The following is a 23,881-nucleotide window of genomic DNA, read 5'->3' as shown; positions in this document are numbered from 1 at the left end:
AGTGAAGTAGATGTATCAAAATTGCTACATTTCCCTTTTCAAATACATAAATGAAACAATATATTTATACCAAAAAAGGTATAAATTAAATTTTTATGGGTGAAGACTGAAGAAGAAACTGGCTATTTAAAAGCAGAAAAAGAAAAAAAGAAAAAAAAGGAAAGAAAAAAAATCTATTACCATATATTACTCTATAAATCTATTACTCTGAGTTCAGACTCAGAGTTTAGCAAGGTTTAATGCTATTAATTGAATGTATTTATTGACATTTATTATAACCTGTTAAAATTTTGTTTCATTATCATACTGTACACTAGAAACCTTAAATTATCTCAAAAAACTTAAAGTATTGCAGCGAAGCATTACTTTCATTAACCAATTGTCCATCCATAATTTTAGGTGTCACACTAATTAAAAAAAAATTCAAGCATAGATTGAAAAAAAAAAAAAATCCTAAAGAGATAATAGAGAAGCGAAAAGAAAGGTTGACAGTTAAAACTCTGGGTTATTAAACTCCTATTTCTTTTTCAAGGGTAGTAGATTTAAAGCCTGTTTTCTCTGTCTATTGCCATCAATTCTTTAGATTAAATTGATTCTCATTCTTTGTGTAATAAACACTGTTCTTATATTTCAAATTATTATTTTTTTTAAGTTATCTTAATATTTCTGGCACTTATCTTTAAAATAATGTACATATGGTTAATGTCTCTTTCCATAATATTACCTAAACCTGCAGTGACTCACATTTGAATCTTCTTTTTCATTTCCCTCTCTAGACAAAGATTAATGAAGGATTTTAGAATCCAACTTCAATGAGCTTCTATTTAAAGGATAAGGCTGGTGAAAAAAAACCCAGAAATTATTTACTTTGCCACTTAAAAAAAGTGTGTTTAATATAAACTACATGTTTAGGAATCTTTTGTATCTAACTAAAAAAGAAACACTGCTAAAGAACTTTTGCCAATGACTAACAAACATCATCCCCCCCCCGAAAATGTGTTTTACTGGCAATACAGAGAACCTTGAAGACTAGCCTTTAGTTAAGTAAAATGCTTTACTTAGTTTTTGAGAGCCGAATTCCACATTCTATTTAAATACTTTAGTGGACCACCAGTGATTTATGAAATTTGATTTGGTGTGGGATTAAGTAAAGTTGTCTGAGTAAATACAGGTTGATATGAACTAGAAAACTTCCTGAACTCCATTTCCCTTATTAATTAGATATCGAGGAACTATACATAGATGTCAGACATATATAGTTCACATGCAAAACTTTTATACATAGATAGACACTTAGTCTTTTAAACTGAAACTGAAGTTCATTCTAGGACTATTCTTACTTAACCTTAATTGGAAGATTCAATTGTAACCTGTAAATTCCATTCATATTTTATAGGCATCACAAGAGAGGGCAGAAAATGCTGAGGTGTGATTACTCTCCAAATACTTCTTTATCCCCCCCCCCTTTTTTTTTTTTTTTCTTTAATGCAGCATTCTTATATTTGAATATTTAAAAGGAAATGAAAGTAAAAACTTCTACATTATTTTTATATGCCTTACCTGTAAAATCATGAGGACACAAACACTGAAACAAAGGTTGTTCTCTCAGTTGACTCAGATCAATACAAGTTGCTCCATCAGAACAATTATTTGGGTAAATTAAACATGCATTTTCAGCAAATTGGCAAAATTCTCCAGTCCATCCAGGTGCACAGAGACACTAGACATAACAAACACACAAACACAGAAAACACAAAATGAAAATGCAATGTGAAAGTTTGTAGAATTTTCTTTGGGTCTTGTATTTTACTACCGAATAAAAGTGTGGTAGAACACAGTGTTGCACCCAGATGAAACTATTCTTCATGTCTGTATTTGCAGATGATAAAACAGTTGAGAGAGGCAAAATTTATCTACCATGTCAGTAGAAAAACTGGGGGGGAAAAGGACATATTAGTTGGAGGAAATTACTGGCTGTAAGGTGTAAAAATGCCAACAAGAACAGAGGAACTGAGTGTGCAAAACAGATTTTAAAGGGATAGAGATGAGAGAGAAATTGGGCACTGATGATAACAAAGCCTGCAAGACAAACACTGTCACCAACAGTTATCAGAAAACATAGTACATATTTTCTGTTATACATGCAGACTCTACCTGTTAAATAAAATAATTTAAAATGGGTTATTCAGAAGAAAGGGGAAAATCTGAAGCTTATATTAGCTTCTCAAAAAAAGTCCTGTGAAACTCATACAAATATAAGTGCTCTGATCAAATATAATTAATAATAGCTTGCCTTGAATCCCATTATAAGGTCAATAAAACAGCATAGCAAACGCTACCATGCAAGTATTTTAGAACACTGGAATGGTGTACCAGGTTCACAATGCATAAATATTTTATGTTAGTATGTGTACATGTGACCACCAAAGACAGAGAGATGTGTTGTAGTGACTCTTAAAAGTAAAAAGAAAGTTGCCAAAGAACAAGATTAGCATAAGACACAGAAAATAGGCAGAATATTGCTGACTACACAAAAAAAAAAAAAAAAAAAAAATTACTGAAAAAGCTAAAAGACAAGTCATGCCAGGAATAGACCATCATTTTTTGAGGGCTCGGGGGAGTGCTTGGGGGTGAGATAAAATATTGCAAACCATCTAATATGTAGAGGAAGGATGGAGACAGAAGACAAGCTCAATTCAGTAATGACTTCTCTCATCAAAGAGTTCATGAGACAGATTACTTTGACCTTTGTTCTTAAGTTCCACTAGGGACCACAGCAGTCAGCACTCACTCTTCAGCATCAGCTCCACAGCATCATTTGATCACAGGGAATTTGGAATATAAATGTTACAGAGTAACGGTACCTAGGTGTACTTACAATGCCTAACTATCTTGAAAACTACTAGCATTAAGTATGCTGTTTGTGAATTAATTCATGTTTGCTTTTAAAGTTGGAAACTGGCCCTATCTGTCAGTCTTTTAAACCTTCTCTTTACAGTGATCTCTAATTCCCTATCTGACATATATATTTTATAAAAAGAAGTAGTACTTAAGTGGTGGTCAGGTGAAAACTTTAAGAGAACCGTGCTGTTGCGAATCTCTTACTGTGAATCTCTGCATTCAATGATTGAAACAGCAGATAATTGAAGTAGACTGCCATCTCCAAAGTGACCTAGGTATAAGAGGAGCATGATAGCCTACAGAATTAGTGTGACTTGCCTTCCAAGGCTTGGAATATTCCAAGGCTTGGAATAACTCAGTGTTCTCCAGAAGCTGTATAGCCCTTTGTATTTTCTGTGTTTTTATTCCCGCATCACTCTGTTGTGACAATACCCATACACGTCCCTGACATTTCCTGATTTCTTTCCCCTAGATCTCCAGGAACACCTTTCACTGCTATGTACTGTCCCTGTCCTTGATATTATGTTGATTAAATATGACACTACTAGGTGAAAGGTTATAAGAGGTAAAAATGAGATGGCATGTTTTAGGTAACTGTATCTATGGGTTTGTCTATCTTTGTTAGTTCACAAAGCTTATGCCAGACAAGCCTATAGAAACATGATTTATCCTGTATGTCAATTTATTTTACTTTCATAAGATTCCAGAATTATTTAGATTGAGAGAGACCTTTGAAGGTTATAGAGTGCAACTCCTTGCTTAGATGCTAGCTGGTTGTTCAGGATCTTGTCTGTTTGAGGTCTGAATATCTTCAAGGATGTCAATTCCACAGCCTTTCTGGGCAACTTGTTGCAGCGCCTAAGTACACTTGCAGTACATCATGAGCAATTACTTCTTAACACCTAGCCATAATTTCCTTTGTTGCAACTTCTGACAGTTGCCTCTCATTCTAGGGCCATGCACTTCTGAGAAAAAAATTGTCCCCATCTTGTTTTATGACCACCTGATGAGGAGCTGAAGAAAAGAATTATGTCCCCATTCAGTTCCCTGTTTTCAAGGCTCAACAAAGATCCTTCAGCCTTTCCTCATATGCTGAAAAGTTTTCACAATGTTGATGGCTCTGCAAGACTTGTTACAAATTTGTTACAATTTTGTCAGTCTTATTTTTTGTGCGTGGAAATTCTATGCATCACAGAGTATGCCACAGAGGTAGCTTAACAAGTGCTGGGCAGAAGGGATTGGTGACTTAACCTGCTCAATGCTTTTACTAGTTCAATCCAGTATTAGATAAAGCTATCTACCCTTTATCATTATTTGATTACACTGGCCCATTCCCTCATCTTCCATACATGTATCCTGTCAAGCCCTTTGGACATTTATAAATACCCTCATACAAGGTCAGTCCAATTACAAGTAAAAACTCACAGTGTCATCCACCTCATTCAGCAGTGGGCATACATTTTCTTTGGTCTCATTTTTTCTGCCACTGTACCAGTACAACTGGGATTCATAGGATTGTTTCTCCTTTATGAGTTTTTTTTATAAGGACACATTTGGAAATTCACCTTGACTAAACTCAACCATTAATTTATGCAGTCACTAAGCATTACTGTTTATTGGCAAAATCTGTTTAGCCAGTATTTTCTTTCTTCACAGGTCTTTCTTACAAGTCTTAAGTCTGTTCTGCAAGAAAGAACTTCAAATAAGTTCACTGAAGTCTAACCCTATTTCTATACATTTTAACTTAAAAAAAAAAAAATGTTTTCAGAGATGGAATTGTGTGAAAACTACATTTACTTTTCCTCTAGCAAAGTGACTTCTGCACCTGGGGTGAAACATATTGCTGGCAAGACAGCATTCAGAAACTGAATCACAGTTTCCAGACTATGCCTGAATCATTTTGAGGATAGTTGAAGGACAAGTCTTAAGGATGCTTAAGCCAGCACTTTCCACAAACATTAAGCAATTTCTTTAAGCTTAATTGTAATCATCTCCATGCCATACAGGTATGATAACCTTTCTTTTTCCTTCACAGTTTTCAATTGTCTGGTAAGATGACTTGCAAAATGAAGATGCTCATGTGTTAGACTGCTTTTCCCCCTTCAAAGTATGTGGAGAAAATTCCAACTCTACTCAAAATTTAGGCATTAAACTGGGGATGAATGCTTTCAATTTTTGATTTATCTTATATTATTCTCTTACGTTTCTTATTCCTATGCTCAGATTTTCTTCTTTGCCCACCCTTCTCTGCTGCCCCCCATTACACAAATACAATCTGAGTTATATGTACATCCTTAGTAGGGTTTATATTTTCAAATTATTCTATGGCCATTTTTGACATTAGGAACTGGAGTGACTGGTTTATGACAAAAAGGCTTCAAGAACTCAAAACATGCTGTTTGGCCAAGTGATTAAAAATAAATAGTATTTTTATTTTTCTGCACTGATGGAGCTCTGAAAATTGTTTAAATGAAGAAAACATATAAAAAGGATAGGGACAAACTTTTTAGCAGGTTATATAGCAACAGAAGGAATAATGTTTGTAAAGTAAAAGAGGGTAGATTCAGTTTAAATAGGAGGAAGAAATTTTTCATAATAAGAATTTTGGAACACTGGTGTAAGTTGCCCAGAGAGGTGGTAGATGCCTTGTCTCTGGAAACACTGAAGGTCAGGTTGAATGTGACTCTGAATAATTCGACATAGTGGTAGATGTCCCTGCTCGTTGATGGGGATTTGGACTAAATGACCTCTAAAGGTCACTTCAAACCCAAACCATTCGAAACAGCTGCCAAAGACACCGCAACATTTATACAGCATATGGAAAATGTATGTTTGATTTTACTGGCATTAATAAACAGGTAAAAAAATATTATTAGTATTGGGCTTCAGAAATACACAGTGCTGAGCTGGCTGAGTGAATTTTTATGTACTCCTTCTACAGACTTTTTCCTTATCCCAAGGGGCCAACTCCTTATTCGACAGGGAAGTCAGTAAAGAAAAAATCTGGGGAATTTCTGTGTTTTTGAAAAGTAGTTTAAACCTGAGTACAGGCTTGATTTTGACTTCCCAGAAAGTGCATTTAAAAATAAATCAGAACATTTCTGTTATATGTGTGTTTTGCTGTCCATTTATATTCAATTATATGCTCTTCTACGATATAAATTCAGATCCACTGTAGAAAGATACATGAAATTATTACATGATTTCAGTTTTAATTAAATATTTTTCATTAAAATTTGCTCTTCCAAATATGGATATTTAGTTTATTTCATGAAGATTTTGACTGTTTATTATCTTCTGTACAGCTCAGAGATAATTAGCAGCACATATGAAATGTACCTAGGGTGCTTTGATGGTGTTTATTTCAATAGAATAAGAAAAGCAGGAAAATTAATTTTGATAAAGTCTAAATTAAACAGTGAAGAAGGAAAAACTGTTTAGGACATTTTAAAATTTATATGAACTCTTCTGTAGAATTACTGCTACTGTGTGAAAGAAAATTGACTCATTAACTTCTGTAAAACTAGCCCCTAATGGAAGTATGTGACTTTGAACTACTGCTGTTTTGAACACACAGCTGGAAGGACAAACACAGGAGAGACATCAATAGAATTAATGATAGTGGCAAAGTGGCTTCACAAAGATGAGGCTATAATGTTCTCATATGGTCCATGGGGAGAAACAGTAGGAGACACTGTAGACTTTTCAAAAAGGAAAATGACAATAATGTATTTTATATGTTGTACATAAGTATAAAAATTGCATCTGAGAGCAACAGACTTTGCAGCGCAAATTTTCATTGCTCCTAGCATTGGTAGTAGATCTGTTGTAAATATTCATAATAATTTTATCCCTTTAACCAACTGCTTTAATATATAATATGCCAAATATATTCAATGTTTGTTTCCTTATGGCTTTTTATATTCAGAAAACAAAGGTGCAGAGGGCTTTTAAACAGCCCCAGTGTATTTTATTTTTAAAGAACTGAATTTGTTAAACAATTTAATGTTTTCTCTCAGCTATACAGCCTTTCAGTTCTGGATATGTGATCTAGAAGTTATTTCTCCTCTCATACATTAAACAAAAATGGCTTCTCTAAGACTAAGTTGGAGGCCTTCTTAGGGCTGTGAGGTCTAAGCAGTATGACAGCTCCACTTTGGAGATTGTTGCCAATTCTGCATAGAGGTGCTTTGCTTCTGGGTTATAAATTCAGCCAGACTTCTAGGGATTAAACATTATCAAAAAGCTTTAGGACTGAGAGTGGGTCCTCAGAGGAGAGTTTACAAAGAGGACTAGAGTAGCAGACTTTTCACAAAGGTTTTTCAGGCAATCCTGTGGGGCTTGGCACTGCTCACTGCTCTTCTGCAGAGAAGCAATTTGGTTCCCAGCCTGACAGCTGGCTGATGGGCCTGGTTCTGAACCCACAAAGGCAAACCTGGAAGCGATGAAATCTGGACCTCTGTCTTCCTGATTGCAATTTCTGTACAAGTTCTGCTGAATGACAGCACATATCAGCTTGACAAGGGGAAAAATGACAGGAGAAAGAGGGGCTCCCTCCTCTATCCTCCTTTCCACATTGCCCCAGAAGGAACATATTAGCTTTGGTGAAGACCATTTTCTATGTTAAAATACATTCTCCTGCTTTGCTAGAGAACACAGCAGTCTTTTGACAGAACATATTTGCTGGGTTTTTTAATTTCAACTACAACAGTGTGACCCATAGTGTCACTGATTATTAATGCATACTCATAATTTTACTTTATCAACCCTATATCCTCTTGGTGCACACTGTTGTTGAAATACCTGAGATTCACCATAAAGCTCCAAATATAAACACTATAGGGCTTTATTATAGGGATGTGAGAAAAAAATCAGAAGAGTATAACATGAACAACCACAGAGCCATCTCCAGGGCAAGATTTTAGATACTACTCTTTTCCATTATATTATTTTTTCTATCCTCTTACAGTGAATCATACTATTAGATAAACATTATTAAATTTCCATCCATATAAGAAAGCAAAATATTGTGACTGGGGAAAAATTTTCTGAAGGGAATTGACACAAATGTGTATGTGCACCTGTTCTCATTAATCAGTTTTCTCCTGGCAAATTACTTGCAGAAGTTAAAACCATTACTTTTTCTTGCTTAGCTTCATGCTGCCTTAAAAGCACTTAAAATCTACTTCCACTGCACTGTAGGAACACTAGTTAGAAGTCGGTAGCATTTCCTTTTGCACTTTTTGAAGGTACTGGGACATCCATTGGCAATTATTTCAGTACAAAATTCCACATGCAAGTGTCAGTACAGCTTGTCAGAGAAATTTCAAATATTTTCTTTGAATGATCAACAGTAGGTGTAGTGGTAAAACCCACAATGAAAGCAGAGATTGTTTTCTCTTTCTTTAATGCTGCCCTAGTGTGCATTTGCTTGCCAACACAGCTCTTCTGTTCTGGCAATATGTGTAATTTGTTTAGACCTTGTCTCAACTGTAGTTCTGGCAAATGGAAATGGACCTTACAATGACATTGCTGCTTCTTCATCTTTCAGCTTCATTTTTTGCATCTATATAACTCAGTTTCTTTGCTAGCTGTAAGCCTACAGACTTGCACGTATCAGTGGTTCGTCAGGATGACAGGAAAAAAGGATATTGACAAAATAGACTATGCAGACCATATAAGTTGAAACATAGTTGCCTGTAGAATAGTAAGGAGCTGCTAGGCAAAAAAAAAAAAAAAAAAAAAAAAAAAAAAAAAAAAAAAAAAAAAAAAAAAAAAAAAAAAAAACACACCAAACAAAAAAAAAACCAAAAAAACCCCACACACATGAATGAGCATTTTTACATGCTACAAGAAGTAGAATGCATTTTTAATTTGCATGCCCTTCCATAGGAAGTGTATGGCAGATCACAAATGGGAGAGTATGTAGCAACCATTGTAGAGCTGCACTTTCTTGTCCCTCAAATGCACTTCTGTGGGTAATCACAACTAACCTTTAAACTCTGTCATTTTTATGCAATTCAATGGTTTCTCCCTAGAAAGTAAAGACAGCTAGTATGTCAAAGAATTGATAGTTTTCCTACCTCACCTTTCCCACTATAGTGTTCTCAAAACTGTACTTCTTTCCAGGCTTTCAAACACCAGTAAACTAGAGTTCTGTTATCCTCAGAATTTGCACTGGATTAGTTTAATGAATTTTTTCAATATCTTTATTTTGTTTGGTTGGTTTTGTGTTTTTATTTCAGTTTAATACTAATGATTGAGGAAGAAACAGGGGATCATAAGGAGAGAGAATTATTTTCACCATGATCTAAACTGCTTATTGTGGATAAATAGATAGTAAGGTACTTGATACACCCTTGGGACCTAGAGGAAAGCTTTACATCCACAAGTGATTTCTTGTTTGTATACTCTATTGGCTTTCACTGCCCAGACATGTGCCAGAGGCTATGCTGGAGCCGTTCTAAATCACTGGGAGAACTCTACTCAAACCACTCCATACCCTGAGGTGGTTAGCATGTGGCAGCAGTATGATTAAAAACAACAGCTCTTTCTCCCGTATCACTTGCTTTTTGGGCATTGTTCATATTTTCTCTGTCTTTGGGTAAAGATAAGGAAAACAGATACTTATGGCCATAAATTGTTTAAGACAATCAGATTAAAAGCAATGAGAAAATATTATCAGCTGCAGAACAAGAACACTGATTTTCCACTTATAAAATCCATTTAAGAAAAAGAAAAATTGCCATGAGAACAGAAAAATCTAATGAAAAGTGTATCTGTGGGCAGATTTTTAAAAAATATTTTTAAGAAGCAGGTTATCATATTGTCATAAAAATGTAGTTAAATGTTTTTATTGAATAAAACTCTGCTGAAATCTGAAATTGGTTCACACATCAGTAATTGTATAAGTATGGTTTATGCTCAAACTTTTTAACTTATTTCTTTTCTTAAAACAGTGCCCCCTTAGTGTCTTCTAAGTAATTGGAGTTACTATAAAATTGTCAAACCAGTACACTAATTAAAAACTTTGCTATGGTATGTATATAAATAAAGTGCTATGTTATATTTTCTTCAGAACTTATACAATGACTATATTTATTCTTAGAAGCAATTCCAACATTGCAGCTGCAAATCTGGAGGAATTCAATCGATTGCAGATTTCTTGCAATAATTGAGAAATCAATAGTAAGAAATAGAATTTTTCATATCAGTGTTTTTTGAGAGAAGATCTGTTCATATTCAAGAATTGTGTATGTCACCTGTTAAAATTTTATGTCCAAATGATATCCATATTTCTGAAACTAAATCAAAGCTGCAGTGTTGTCTTTTTGTACTTTAGAAACCAACAAGGTAAACATCATATCTTTGATCTTCTTCAGAGCCCAAATAAAATGGGGGGATTTATGTTTTCACTATTCATGGCAACTTTGGAAAATAGATTTCTTTTCCTAACCTTTTAACATCAGTGAAATGAGTCTGCTGCATTGACCACTAGAAGTAATCCACAATAAGGCCTTCAGTCTTCTGTGGGAGTTATGGGGTTTGGATCACATAGTAGTAGATCCTCACAAAATTCAATGTCTGGTGAAGTTATTCACACAGGACAGATGTGACCTGGCACTGATCTGATGGGAAACTGCTGAAACACAGCATTGAACCATATTACCTAGAAAGCTTTTGAAAATGCTCCTGCTGTAATCAATAGTACATAGAAGTAGTAGCTGCTCAGAACCATGCACAATACTTTTATCACTTTGTTGCTAATGTGGCTCCAAATTTCTGGCACCAACAGCTGAATATTTTAAATACAGTTGTTCTTCAATTCTGTTGTGTTGTTGTTTTGTTTTGTTTTGTTTTGTTTTGTTTCTTCTTCTGAGAAGATATGGACTGTTTTAAGATTGACAATCTGTATGTATTTTGAGAATATAATTTTAGATTACTTATTTACTTTATTTTATAAACCTCATTTTTAATAGCGTTTTCCTCATTTGCAACCTTCTTAAAACAATTTAGATGATATATCTGGCTATGATGACCTTTCACTTACAGTCAAAGAAGTATGACAACTGAAAAATGCTTCTATATATACAAGCGTTTCTTTTTTCCGACAGGGATTGTTTTTCTGTCTTCATCAATGGTCTGATGTCACAATTTAAAATTGACTTTGAGCTAATAGTTGCCTTCTTTTGCACTGATTATCAGGGGCATTCACTACTGTGCAATTCATATTCATTTTTCTATGCATACAGCATTGAATTTGCCACTCCCAGAACATGTTTTTTCTAAAAAAAAAAGCAGTCTTAGTGCAGTCCACCAAGAAATATTTATCATATTTGTGTATTATCAACTACACTACCATTTTCTATGATTATCTGCACACACAGAAGGAGGACCCCAGAAACTACAGGCCTGTCAATCTCACTTCGGTGCCTGGTAAAACCATATAAAATATTATTCTGGGAAGTATTGAAGAAACACCTGGAGTGTTGCAGTCATCAGTCACAGCCAGACAGCTTCATCAGCAGAAGTCCTGCTTGTCAAACCTCATTTTCTTCTATGAAAAGGAAACCCACCTAGTTTATCTAGGAAAATGAGTGGACACAATCATTTCAGCAACACTTTTGATACCATCTCTCACAGGATCTTTCTGGACAAAATATAATTTGGCAGGTTACATGATGGGTGAGCAGCTGGCTCACAGGTCAGGCACAAAGGGTTAGAGTGAATGGCATCACAGCAGTCTGGTGACTTGCCACTAGTGGGGTTCCACAGGGCTCCATCCTCAGCCCTGTGCTCTTCACCATCTTCTTAAATGACTTGGACAAAGAACTTGAAGGAATACAATGTAAGTTTGCTGGTGACAATAAACAGGGAGGAGCTTTAGGCTCCCTCAGAGATGGAGAGGCCCTACAGGGAGACCTTGACAAATTAGAGGGACAGGCAATCACCAACCATAGGGAGTTTAACAAGGACAAGATTCTGCACCTTGCTTAACATTTTCAGGAGTAATTTAGAGAGTTAATAAAAGCAGATCTAATATTTTTTTCCCCAAACTGTCAGTTGGAATGAACATCACCAAACTACAGTTTAATTGTCAAAGTTTTAAATTTGTATTAATTTAAACATGTTTATGAATAGATAAGAAATTTGATTCTGGTTAAAATAATAGCAACAGATGATAATTCAAGCAATGTATTTTTAAAGGCTGCAACACAGATGTGATTTTCATCTTTGTGGGTAATGACACAGGACCACAATTTTCTATATATTCTTCTTACTATAAAAATACCTTTCAGTTATCTTACTTGATATAGTACTAATCACAATCTCAGTAGAAAAGTAATAAAAAAATCCATATTACCCAAGTGAATTTTCCTTGTGTTATTGATTAAAATAAATAAAACCTATAAAATTGTACCTCTCTTGTCTCTTAGGGTAATGAATGCATTTCAGGTTTGCTTGTCTGAAGCTTTTATACTTTGGAACACTGAATTAGTTTAACATGTATTAAATTACTTACAGTGAATCCTCCAATTGTATTAAGACACAATCCTTCATTCAGGCAGTTGATGCTGAGCAGCCTGCAGTAGTCAATTACTTCCTCACAGTGCTTTCCAGTGAATCCTGGCATGCAGCTGCAAATACACCAGTGTATTTTAGAGAACTTGCATTTTAAATGTTAATTGTATTTAATTATGTTCCATAATTCTATTAAATAATGTTCTTGCAGTAACAAAACAGATATCTTAAGTTATTTAAAATAAACAGAATGTGTTTTCAAGAGATTAAAAAACACCTTTCATGATTCTGGACAATTTTGCTTTTTCCTAAATAATTTCTTTCATTGCTTAATGTTTTTTCACACCAGTATGTCATATAATCTTCCAGGAAAAACAAAATCCTGGATGAGGTAATATTTAATAAACAGTTATAGATAAGGTAACAAGGTTTTGGAAAATTATTAGAAAGGATAGATCAATTTAAGCATCAGAGAGATGCTTTAATATAGAAATAAAAATGTGATGAGTGAGAAATAAACATCAATCACTGCTAATGAATAATGAGTAGTATAAATAATGAATAATGACATGCTTAATTATGTAAGGAACAATCTAGAGACAACAATGCATAGTTGTTTTGTGTTTGCTTAATTGTAATTCAGTATTTTCTTTAAAGAAAAAACTAGCATTCAATTTTTTTGACTGTTAGTGATCCCAATGGAGTGATTGATAATGTATGTAAAAGGAACTGCAGAAATTTCGTCTACTTCATGTAAGCACTTATTATTAGTAGGAGAAAATTCCTTCCTGATGTTGCTCTCCCATGTGGGAAAAAAATCTCATATACACAAATAAAAAAGATGATATTCAAATGGATGGTAAAGAAGTCTTGTTGAAAAGCAATAATGGAACAATGTAAAAAAATATTTGAATACTTATATCTCAATAGCTAGATAATCCTTGTCAAATACTCTCACTATGTTCTCATAGACATATCATGTTCCCCTGTACCAGGCTATTTCTGGTATCATGGAAAGAAAAGTTCTAAGGAGAAAGAAAATGGCCAGTTATCTGAAAATTTGTTTGTGAAAGAATACAAAAGTAATAGATGGGAATTTCTTTAGATATTTCTAAGAGGTAGTTTTATTCAAATTGTTCAGTTCAGAAGCTGGAAATTAAGAAAATTTTACAGAATTTCTTCTGGTTTTCCTATGTTCTCGCTCCTAATAGACAGGCAATCCAGATGAGTTGCTTACGTTTTCTCATTTAGAAAAAAACTATCCAATTCCTGGTTTCAAAATGCATGAAGCTTCTCACAGTTAGGCAGCATACTAAAGTAAGGGATATATTTTCCATAGCAACTATTTAGGCAATAAAACATTCAATAGAAAGCATCTGAGTTAATCATGCTTTCTAAATCAGTTAAAAATATCTATGGGTAGGGCGCTGAGTCCGAGGAAGGCACAGACATACAGCATGTCCAGAAGCTTAAGTCACTTCATTAATCTTATTAAAGTGTTAAACTGGTTGGATTTAATAAGAAATCCCAGGAAACCAACCACAATGCATACATAGGACCATTTGGACAGAGGTAAATTAATATGGAAAAACCTTCTGTAAATAGTTATATGCTTTGAGGCTGGTATAGACACAACCACAGGAGGACACGCCATGCAAGTAGCAATGCATCACATAATCCTCACCTTCCTCTTGAAAAAGGTACTGCATGCAATCATATTTCTAGCATTTCAAATACTTGGCTTCAAAATTCTTACAAAGTCTATTCTTAACAAAGGTCTTGTTCATGTATTGTGTCTAAAAGGAGGGGGTTTTTGTAATAAAATTTACATATGTGAGGAATGTAAAATAAAAAAAAAAAGGGGGGGGGGTTGTATATTTTCTTATATTTTTGAATAACATCTAAAACCAAGTCAGAGGAATTAAATTACAATGTTTGTTTTACTGATTTGTTTTTATCAATGATCTGAAGTGAAAGAGTTCCTAGATTTTTGCTTCAATCTATGATTATTTCATTAATTACATAATCTACTAAGCCAGTTTTAGAAGTGCCTTCATTTAATTTTTATATTTACTCCTTTTTTTCTGGTTTTGGTGTTGTTTTTTTGTTGTGGTGTGGTTTTTTTGTTTGTTTTGCAATAAACATACCAATCTCAGGAAAGGGAAATATAAGCTAACAGAAAAAAAGTTGGTGGTAAAGTTCCAAAGATGGCATCAACAGTACATATTTTCTCAGAACACCCTTTCACATTTTTGTGACTTTTTATTATCCTAAAGTACATGGATAATAGAAGATAGAAAGCAAACAATCATAGTTGATTGTGATGGATACACTTGTTCATTGCCTATTTGAATTCACCTTAAAATTTGACATTTAGGAAAAAATGCAACTATTAGATTCTTAGCACAAAGTTGTGTGTGATATCAAGACTGAAAGGATGGAATTAGGATACAAGATAGTCATACATTATAACTGAAGTGGGTAAAATTAAATTGATTCTATTTGGTTATATGTTTAGAATGGAAAACAACCGTTTTCCCAAAGAAAGAAGGCTGTATTGAGAAGAAGCTGGGATTATGTAGGATATAAGAATATAGTCTGAACATAAAGAGAACAACATAGCATAGGGGAAAGCAAAATATAAAAGTAATGAAGTAAAAAGTTCAATTCAACTATTATTTGAACTTGCACCTGACCTAAACAACGATACATTTATTTATGATGTTAAAATGCTATAAAAATGGATCATGTCCTAGTATTACATGTAGTATTACACCAAATGTAGTATGAAAAATGCAGTTTATTGTGGAGTGACTAAACAGAGACATAACATACAGTATTTGACAATGATTATCAAAAATGAACCAAATCCTCACTTAAAAATGTTGATGAGCAGCTACAAATCTCCCAAATTAAGGCAACATAATTAATGGTAGATTTCCTTTGAGTAAAGTGAATTAAAACATGAATCACAGGCAGAAAGCATCCGTCTGTGATTTTAGGAAACTGAAATTGTCTAACCATTCTTCCTATAGGTCTTCTGAAATCCTTTGTTAGTCTAGTCTACTAAGGGAGAACATGAATGTAAAAAGAAATTTTTTAATTCTTGAAACAGTAAAGCCTGCTGGCTGTTGGACCTCTCTATCTGTCAACACTTCCTCTGCATTTCAGCTCTCTGGAAAGATTGGAGTGCTCACAAACAAAACTACTGAGTGCAATCTCTTTGTGAAAGATCCGTAATTCATACTACCTTAAAAAGCTTTCTCTCACCTTTCAAGTACAGAGGCACAAATATCTCTATTTATTAACTATTTCAGATTAAGTGGCTGAAAACTGATTTTAATTTCACAAAAATAAAGAGGACAATTTTTTTTTATTTATTAAAAAATATTAACGAAAATTATTGCAATCAATAATTGAAGCCTTTGGGGACTGAATGGCAAAACTAAGGCTGAACACTGGAGATTTTCAATAAGCAATTGGACAGGGTACTAAATAATCTCATCTAAATTCCCTTTGCCATGAAAGGTTGGACCAGAAGATACTTCAAGGTCTCTTTCAACGTGAGCTGTTCTAATGAGTCTCTGATAGTATTGTATACTTATTGTGTTTTGATATTCTGTGATTCTATTGTAACCCTCTACCTTTGTACAGAGAAAGCTGCAAACTTGTGTAAGATGTGTCATGTCAGCTGTTCTGGATATTTCTCTGTGGAAAATATGAGTCACTTTCTGGAGCTCCCTTTCATCAAGAATGTCTGGTGGGCAAATTGGTTGCTGGGGTAAACTATGTGGATTGAACACTATTCACAGTGCTCTCTATTGGTTGTTAGTTCCCTTCTAGAGCTTTCTTAGTGTTGATGAGCTTATAACCCACCCCAACGTAAAATGGGTTCTTAATTGCCCATTTTTATGTTCTATTGATCTAAATAATTCCATGCTTATTCTCACATAATATTGTCAAAGGAAAGATAGTTCAAAAACAATGTTTTCCCATGGACATTTTATTAAGCAGTTGCTATGGTACAATGAGGTTCGTGGTACAGACCATTTCTACAAATACTTTGTGAAGTTATAGATCATTCAATATGAATAATCCAGGATAATTTTTTTATTACTTCTTTTTTGGTTTGGTTTCTTAATAAAGGCAATCTACATCTGGATTTTAATTGTTCATGTTATGCATATTTTTAAATGTAAATTTCAACACATTTCATGCTAATATACACATATTGTGGGAAATGCTGGCTATATAATAACAAATTATTAGCTTATATCTCAGTTTAAAGAGTTGGAAAATGAATGACACTTGTTCTGTGCTTTACATATCTATATGGGAAGACCTATGTGTATATGAGCTTGCATATGTGTGTTTGCATGTATAGCTGTATTTAGGAGTGAATATGAATGAAATTGTGAGGATTTTCTTGTTTGGGAAAACTTAGTTCAACATAGTTCTACTTATATTTTTATTTCAAGTCTTCTCAATAGAATCTCTGCTGATGCACTCTGTGTTCTATACCTCTGTTATATTTTTTGCAGTTTTAAACTTCATCCATAGTATGTTGTCAGGCTTTTTTGTAATACAGCTTTCAATTCTCTGCTTTTATAAGTATCTTAAAATTTGAATTTTTTTATTTCAGTAATGCTTATCAGAATTTACTCAGGCAGCAAGATAAAAGCCAAGCAAAGGGGAACAGGATAAACTGTACTCCTTACTGGCATAGAAAAAAAAAAATTAAATTAAATTATACATTGGGTAACTTCTGGTATTTTCAAATTTATAGTTTTTAGTATGGTCTTTCTGAATAAAAGTTTTTCATATCCTGTTTGAAGGATCAATTTAAAGTCTAATAATGCAAGTATATGAACTAGAAATTAAATAGGTTGCCTTATCTTTTCAGAAACATCATAAACTTCATACACCCTGAAAGGGAGTGGCAATGTAGTATAACTATCTCAATTGTCATCAGTGTTTTAAAATGTATGTATTTTATAGTATTAATAATGAAAAATGTATAGCCTTTAAATGCTTTAAATCTTTTTGTAACTCCCAGAGTTTACAAGAAGCCTAACAGAGTAAAGTGCAAAAGATAAATATATTTTTTTAAAAACAAAAGTTTATAATTTTCTGTGTTCTCTGTGAATGATGATGTCTTTTCTTTCTGCAATCTGTGTGATATCATCAAGTGAACCAACAAAGTAAAATAAATTAATTTCCAGTCTTACCGGCAGTTATAGTTTTGCTGTTGAGCTACACAAGTTGCATTATTTAAGCAAGGCAATAATTCACATGGATTCAGTATTCTCTCACAGAACTTGCCAGTAAATATTGGCATACAGATACATGCCACATCCTGTAGGAGAGAGGGAAATTAGAAATAATTATTCGTTCTACCCAAGACAATGCAAAATGTAGTGTTTATGGTGTCTACATCCATTACTAGAGAGATCCTAACTAGGACAACTTTTCATCATATAAAGCAGTTTACAAAGACAGACCAGTTGAAGTCTCAGGTTCCAAGCTTAATTTGGGACAGGTAGAACAGGCCTTCCAACACATATTATACCATACTTGAGTTTGCTAGATGGAAATATACCAGCTTTAAAATTGTGGGTTTGTGATCTCATAACTGAATCAAGAAGAAGTTTTACAATTAATTTATAATTTCTGATTTTATTCCAATGTAACGTTTGCATCTATTAAACAGTAATGCTATGCAAGGTACATCAATAACCAAACAGTGTCACTAACTAGAGGAAGAAAGAAAATCATGGGTACCCTTTTCCTCCTTCAATATAAAGCACAGAGTCTATGCTTCTCTTTAACAGTGAAGGACATCTGTCAGTTAATGCAATCTCTAATTTTAAGAGTAAGAAAAGTAAGTTATTTTAGAAAACAAATAATTTCTTAGGGCTGACGGTCCCACCCTTATTTTTCTACACTTTTCATAGGCCTTTTGAAGCCAGAAAGCAAAGGAAAAAGTAAAAGGGTTTGTTCCCCTAATGAAATTGGACGTGCTTAGATGTTTCTTTAGAAGTGGTCTTAAAGGTATAATCAGGAAAATCCACCTCCCACTGAGACATTTCTATGTGTGAAACAAACTACTGCAACTGTCTATTGCACAAAATAGTTTGTGCTAGTATAGCTAGTAGAAAAAAACATTCATATAGGTTGTATTACTTAGAAGTCTATCAATTTATTCAGCAATTTAGATGTCTCTTTTTCTTTCTGTGTATGAGTATGTATCACTGCTATGTGATAACTAAGCTTTTGAACTCTTTCACTGTTTTGATTCTGTATAATCACAGCTATTTGCAATAGTCATGCTAATGAAAGAACATCAACAATTTGTTTTGACATACTAACAGGTATGACTTTATTATCAAAACTTTGTGAGTCCTGCATGAATTTATTCTACTTTACAAACAGAAAAAACAAAGAAAAAAAGGGAATTAAGAAGCTTATACTGCACGAAAAGAACGAACAAGACAATCACTAGTTAATAAATTGTGTTAGATGGTTTTATTAGGGAGAGGAAAAAAGAAATAAAATAAGATGGGTAGTTCCTGAGGTGATCACCAAGCAACTGACGTGAAATGGGGGGTTTGGGTGGTTTTGTCATAAAAATATTATAAATAGGACACATTGAAAAAAATGCTATGTTTCTTCATGAAACATGCAAAGCTAACTAAAAAATTACATTAGAATTAAATGTTTTTGACATTTTCATGGAACAGATCTTCATGTAAGGTATGTTAGAGCTTTGGGATGACAGGAAGATGATTAGAAAGAGACAATATGGCTTCACAAAGGATACATTATGTCTAACTAATGGTGTCTTTCAGTGATGTAGTAACTGCGTTGATGGGTAAGGGAAGAGCAACTGATAGCATTTACCTTGACTCCTGTGGGACCTCTGACATCCCCCCCATACGTCATCATTTCTGCTAAATTGGTGACATAGGGGGAAAGTTGTAAATGCCTCATCCCTTGAAATGTTCAAGGTCAGGTTGAATGGAGCTTTCAGCAACCTGATCTAGTGTAAGAGGTCTCTGCCCACTGCAGAGGAATTGGAAATAGATCATATTTAAATGTTACTTCCAGCCCAAATCATTCTATGATGTGATGCTGTAATTCTATGATTCTCTGTTCAAATAGGGATCTCTAATTTTTACTTACATTTGGCAAATCGATACATGTACCTCTGTTCTGACATGGCCTTGAAGAACATTCATTGATGTCAATTTCACAGTTGTGACCAAGAAAACCAGAAGGGCAATCACAAATATATCCAGACTGGTTATACTGGCATATACCTCCATTCTGGCATGGCTGAGAGGCACAAGGATCACCAGGTTCCTCACAAAATGGACCTAAAAGAAACAAATATTTTAAAAAATGCCGTATTGGAGTGATTCTTGACATGCTCTTTGACATTACTTTTTTACTATGTTGTGTGTTGTGTTTCCTTTTTTTTTTTTTTTTTTTTTTTACATTTATTTTGAGAGGCTTTTATTAATTGTGTTTCTCTAAATTTTTTTACACTGTGAAGCTCCCATTCCTGCCTCAGGCATCTGTGAACTATCACCATTTAAAAAGCAAAGAACAACATATTCCCCTATGCTTTGTTCATTTTGGTAAATTAACATGGTAGGAATCTTGGGGTGCGACTAACCTGATCTATCGAAAAGGAAGGATGTAACCTGAGTCATGGTCCTGTGAGATGCTGAACAGTCACTGAACATCTCACAATTGTTATTATTAATGGAAGCTGAATCCAGTGTATTCCCAGACCCGGAGGGTTCATTTCATTCCTGTTTATAGATCCTGCCAGTACTGAACCTGAATGTGTTGTCATTAAGCAAACACACAATCACAAACATACACACACTACAAACCTGCTGCCCATGTGAATCGACATGAGGAACAGTGTCTTTTCCCTTAAACACAAATAGAAGTCACACGAGCATAAGCAGCAATGATGGCTCAAACTTCTTCCTCATCTCTGGCTAGTTAGTATTGAAGTTCAACAATGAACATACGCACTCCTTCATTTTTTAAATATAAAGCTAAACCATCATTAGTGGATCTCTCAAGAATCAGCATGGATTTAAAATCTGGCTGATTTCCATATCCAGATCCTGAACCTCTTGCTGACTTGCTGTCTCAGAGCTTGAGTCATTCCAGATCTGAATGTCATTCTGACTTCTGGCTAGTGTAGCTTAAAGATCTATCACTCCCCACTAGGAGAAGTGTTAACACAGAAGAAGTAAAGAAAAGAGACTGTTACTCAGGCTCTGTTGGCCTTGCAAGAAAATAATCTGTGAAGTTTCCCCAAGTGACCCTCTTTAATTATTTGAAATTTCCATGTCTCTCACAAAATTCTCCCTTCACTGTCTATGAAATTCAGTCCTTGCTGATGGTGGTCTGTGCAACATTTGTCAGCCACTTATGCCAGTACTTGTGGAACTCAGCAGTTTCTCACAATATGTCAAGTAGCTTCCCATGTCCTCCTAAATTCTTGTAACCCTTGGCAAGATGTAACTGATCTGCCTGCATACCTTAACATTAATGAACTGCCTAAATATTTTTGACAATTAATTATTTTTAATCCTGTGAGATTGTAGTGGTTTTATGTTGGCTAAATTTCGGTTGGTAAATTTAGTGTAGTGGTCTTAGTGTTTATCCTTTTTCTGTGGGAGAGAGATTAGGAGAAAAGCAAAGCAGGCTTAAGCTTAAAAATAAACAAATAGTTTTATTAACATACACTAAAAGAATGGAAATATAAAAAACATAACAGGAATGAAACAAAAAAAACACTCTTTAGTTGAAGAAAAACTAAAACAAAACATAATGGAACTCAAAAAACCTCTTCCTTCCCCCTACCAACCGTTAACGTTCCTACAAAACCACATAAAGAGACGAAACCTATGATCTTCAATCAGTTCCACCGTTTGAAAATAGATTTCCACCAATCTTTAGGAGAGGAGTATCTCTTAGAGTCATGGATTCTACTGACAACATAGAACAGTTCTCTTGTGGGTTTAACTGTCACAAAAACACCCGCCCGGGGAAACCTGCCTTTGTGACTCCTCCCATTAGCAGGTTCCCAAGCTGCTTATGGGTCATAGGTCTTGGACTCTTGCATACTGGGGTGTCACCTTTTAAAGATGAATAACTCCAAAGGCAAAGGATTCTTCATCTCAAGGCACAGAGATATCTTCTCACTTCTTTACTGGCGCAGAGGACTTCTCATCCCTATTTCTGTTCAAGCATCTTATAGGATTAACATCACTTAGTCCAGCACAAACACCTTTGCTTAAATCCACACATGAATCTAAACAATCATCTCCCCAAATGCATATAATTCCCATGATTTAAAGGAATGATCTAAATATAGAGTTCATTTCCATGGCCCAAATAAGAATGGAATGACAAACTCCTCAAACCCCTGTCCCAACAGTCTTTTCACTCTCGCTCTACTGATTTCATGCTGTTTCTTCTTTATGTTCACTCCGTTTCTTTCTTTTCTCTCTCAGGGAGGGGTTAGGCCTTGAAAGCTTCGTGTTGCCAGGAAAGGGTTAAATCTGCTCGGAGTCTTTGTCTCTCCCGCGGCAGCTAATTGTGTTAAATTTTCAAGGCCGCCCTGGTGAGGAGGGGTGGAAAGAACTCACACAGAAAGATCAGAGGACCCGGGCAGTCTGAAATCAAAAACACCAGGCAGGATCATCAATGCCTTTTTTGCCCACCCCTCAGTGTAAATCGGGGCAGGCCCGGCCCAGCCAGGCCCGTAGCTGCCGTCAGGGCCCGGCGGCAGCGCCTGCCCAGCGCCCCCTGCTGGCAGCAGCTGGGGCCGAGGCACAGCCCGGCCAGGGCCGCTCCTCTGGGCCCGCCTCAGCCCAGCCCCGGCCCAGCCCCGGCTGCCACCCGATGGTACCTTTCTCTCTCTGGAAAAGGGCTGACCTGCAGGCAGTCAGGGGGTTTTTATATAGGTACTTCCCAAAGTCGCATTTGACATTTTTAGTGATCAAAACAGATGTCAATATTCTAACTAACCTTCTGATAAGTCCCTTTCCATTCTAAAGCAATTCCCAGGTCCTGACCTGGAAATACATTCCACATTTCTCCATAACTAGAAAGAAAACTGTGCTAACTCATAACAGACGTCAAAGATAAAGAAGAATTATAGCATCTAAGAATTTATTTCCATTTACTTCGGGAAAATTATGTATCAAATATACTTTTTACATACTTTTTACTTTGGTGCTCTGATTCAAACCACCTCTCTAACTTAGAAATTACATCAGAAAAATTTTTTAGCAATTTGCTGTAGCAATAATACAGTTTTGTAATAAATCCTTTCTGAAGTAATATGTATTGAATCAGCACTTTATTAATAATTTGAATCCACTGACTTAAAAATATACATTCATAAAATAATAAATTATAATTCACCATAAGATGTATAATTTTGAAACAGTAAACAAAATACTTTTAACTCAAATTGTAAACTGCAGGATAAACATAAATAATTTATTATAAACCACTTAATAGATAAGTATGTGAACCTTCAATAATTTAAATATTAATAGACTAGCTATCTAAAGCAGCTGAAATTATGTGAAACAATGTTTACCAGAAGATTGAAATATCACACACTGTCTCTATTGTATACCAGAACAGCTGATGTTACAGGGTCAAAATATTTTCATTTTTTTCATTCAGTTCTGTAGAAGTAGTTATTCCAATTAGGTAAAATGAATTGGATCTATCTTTTATGATAGATTATTCATCTTTAGCATCAGAGGACTTTCAAATAATCTTTCAATTTTTTTTTGCTATCTCTCATCACCATAGTAACCAAGTTACAGTATATTGCAAATTCCAAATGTTAGGACTTAGCTGTTAATAGGAAAAGCTAAGGAGGCCATTCCTCAGAAAAAGGCCATTAATTGGTATTAGTGCATATATAAGAGAACTTTTGCAACATAAAGTGAGGGGGGTTGGTCAATTCTTTCTTATTATTCAATTTACTATCTAGCTGTCCTATTCTACCTCAGTGCAACACTGTACCCCAGCAGTACTCACATATGAGGTTATATATCGAGGCTCACCCTATTTTTTCTCCACTATCAGTCACATTTGACAAGAATGTGAATGGTTGGGCTTGTTGCATCCACATTAATAATCAGAAGATGGAAAATGTGCAAAACAGTGACCCCATTTGCTCTACCCGAAGGAAATCCAGAAAGTAAAGTCTTGCTGGGTGGAATAGTTAGTTTTTCCTGTAATTTTTAAACCCCTGAATTCATTCACTCCTCCATGGTTTTTTTGTGCCACCATTACCAAGCATTCAGAACAATGAAGGCCAGTGGGAAAAACCAGATGAAAGGTGCCTTTGGTATGGTTATGCTCATCTGGAGCAAAACTAGGAAAATGGTACTGTTCTACCAAA

At 34.7% G+C, this 23,881-nt stretch overlaps 1 protein-coding gene across 1 annotated transcript in view; it reads right to left on the bottom strand.

Annotated features, from left to right (window-relative positions):
* The window catches only part of EYS (eyes shut homolog), a 718,062-nt gene extending 697,924 nt beyond the window's left edge, over positions 1–20,138 (bottom strand). Inside the window, 5 exon segments of the mRNA XM_040058168.2 lie at positions 1,561–1,720; positions 12,425–12,539; positions 17,652–17,779; positions 19,606–19,799; positions 20,102–20,138. Of these exon segments, the coding sequence (XP_039914102.1) occupies positions 1,561–1,720; positions 12,425–12,539; positions 17,652–17,779; positions 19,606–19,799; positions 20,102–20,138 (634 nt within the window).
* Positions 20,139–23,881: the final 3,743 nt, after the last annotated feature.

The sequence above is a fragment of the Hirundo rustica genome, chromosome 3, assembly GCF_015227805.2.
Source record: "Hirundo rustica isolate bHirRus1 chromosome 3, bHirRus1.pri.v3, whole genome shotgun sequence".
In the NCBI taxonomy this organism is placed as follows: Eukaryota; Metazoa; Chordata; class Aves; order Passeriformes; family Hirundinidae; genus Hirundo; species Hirundo rustica.
This window is presented reverse-complemented; position numbering and strand designations above follow the sequence as displayed.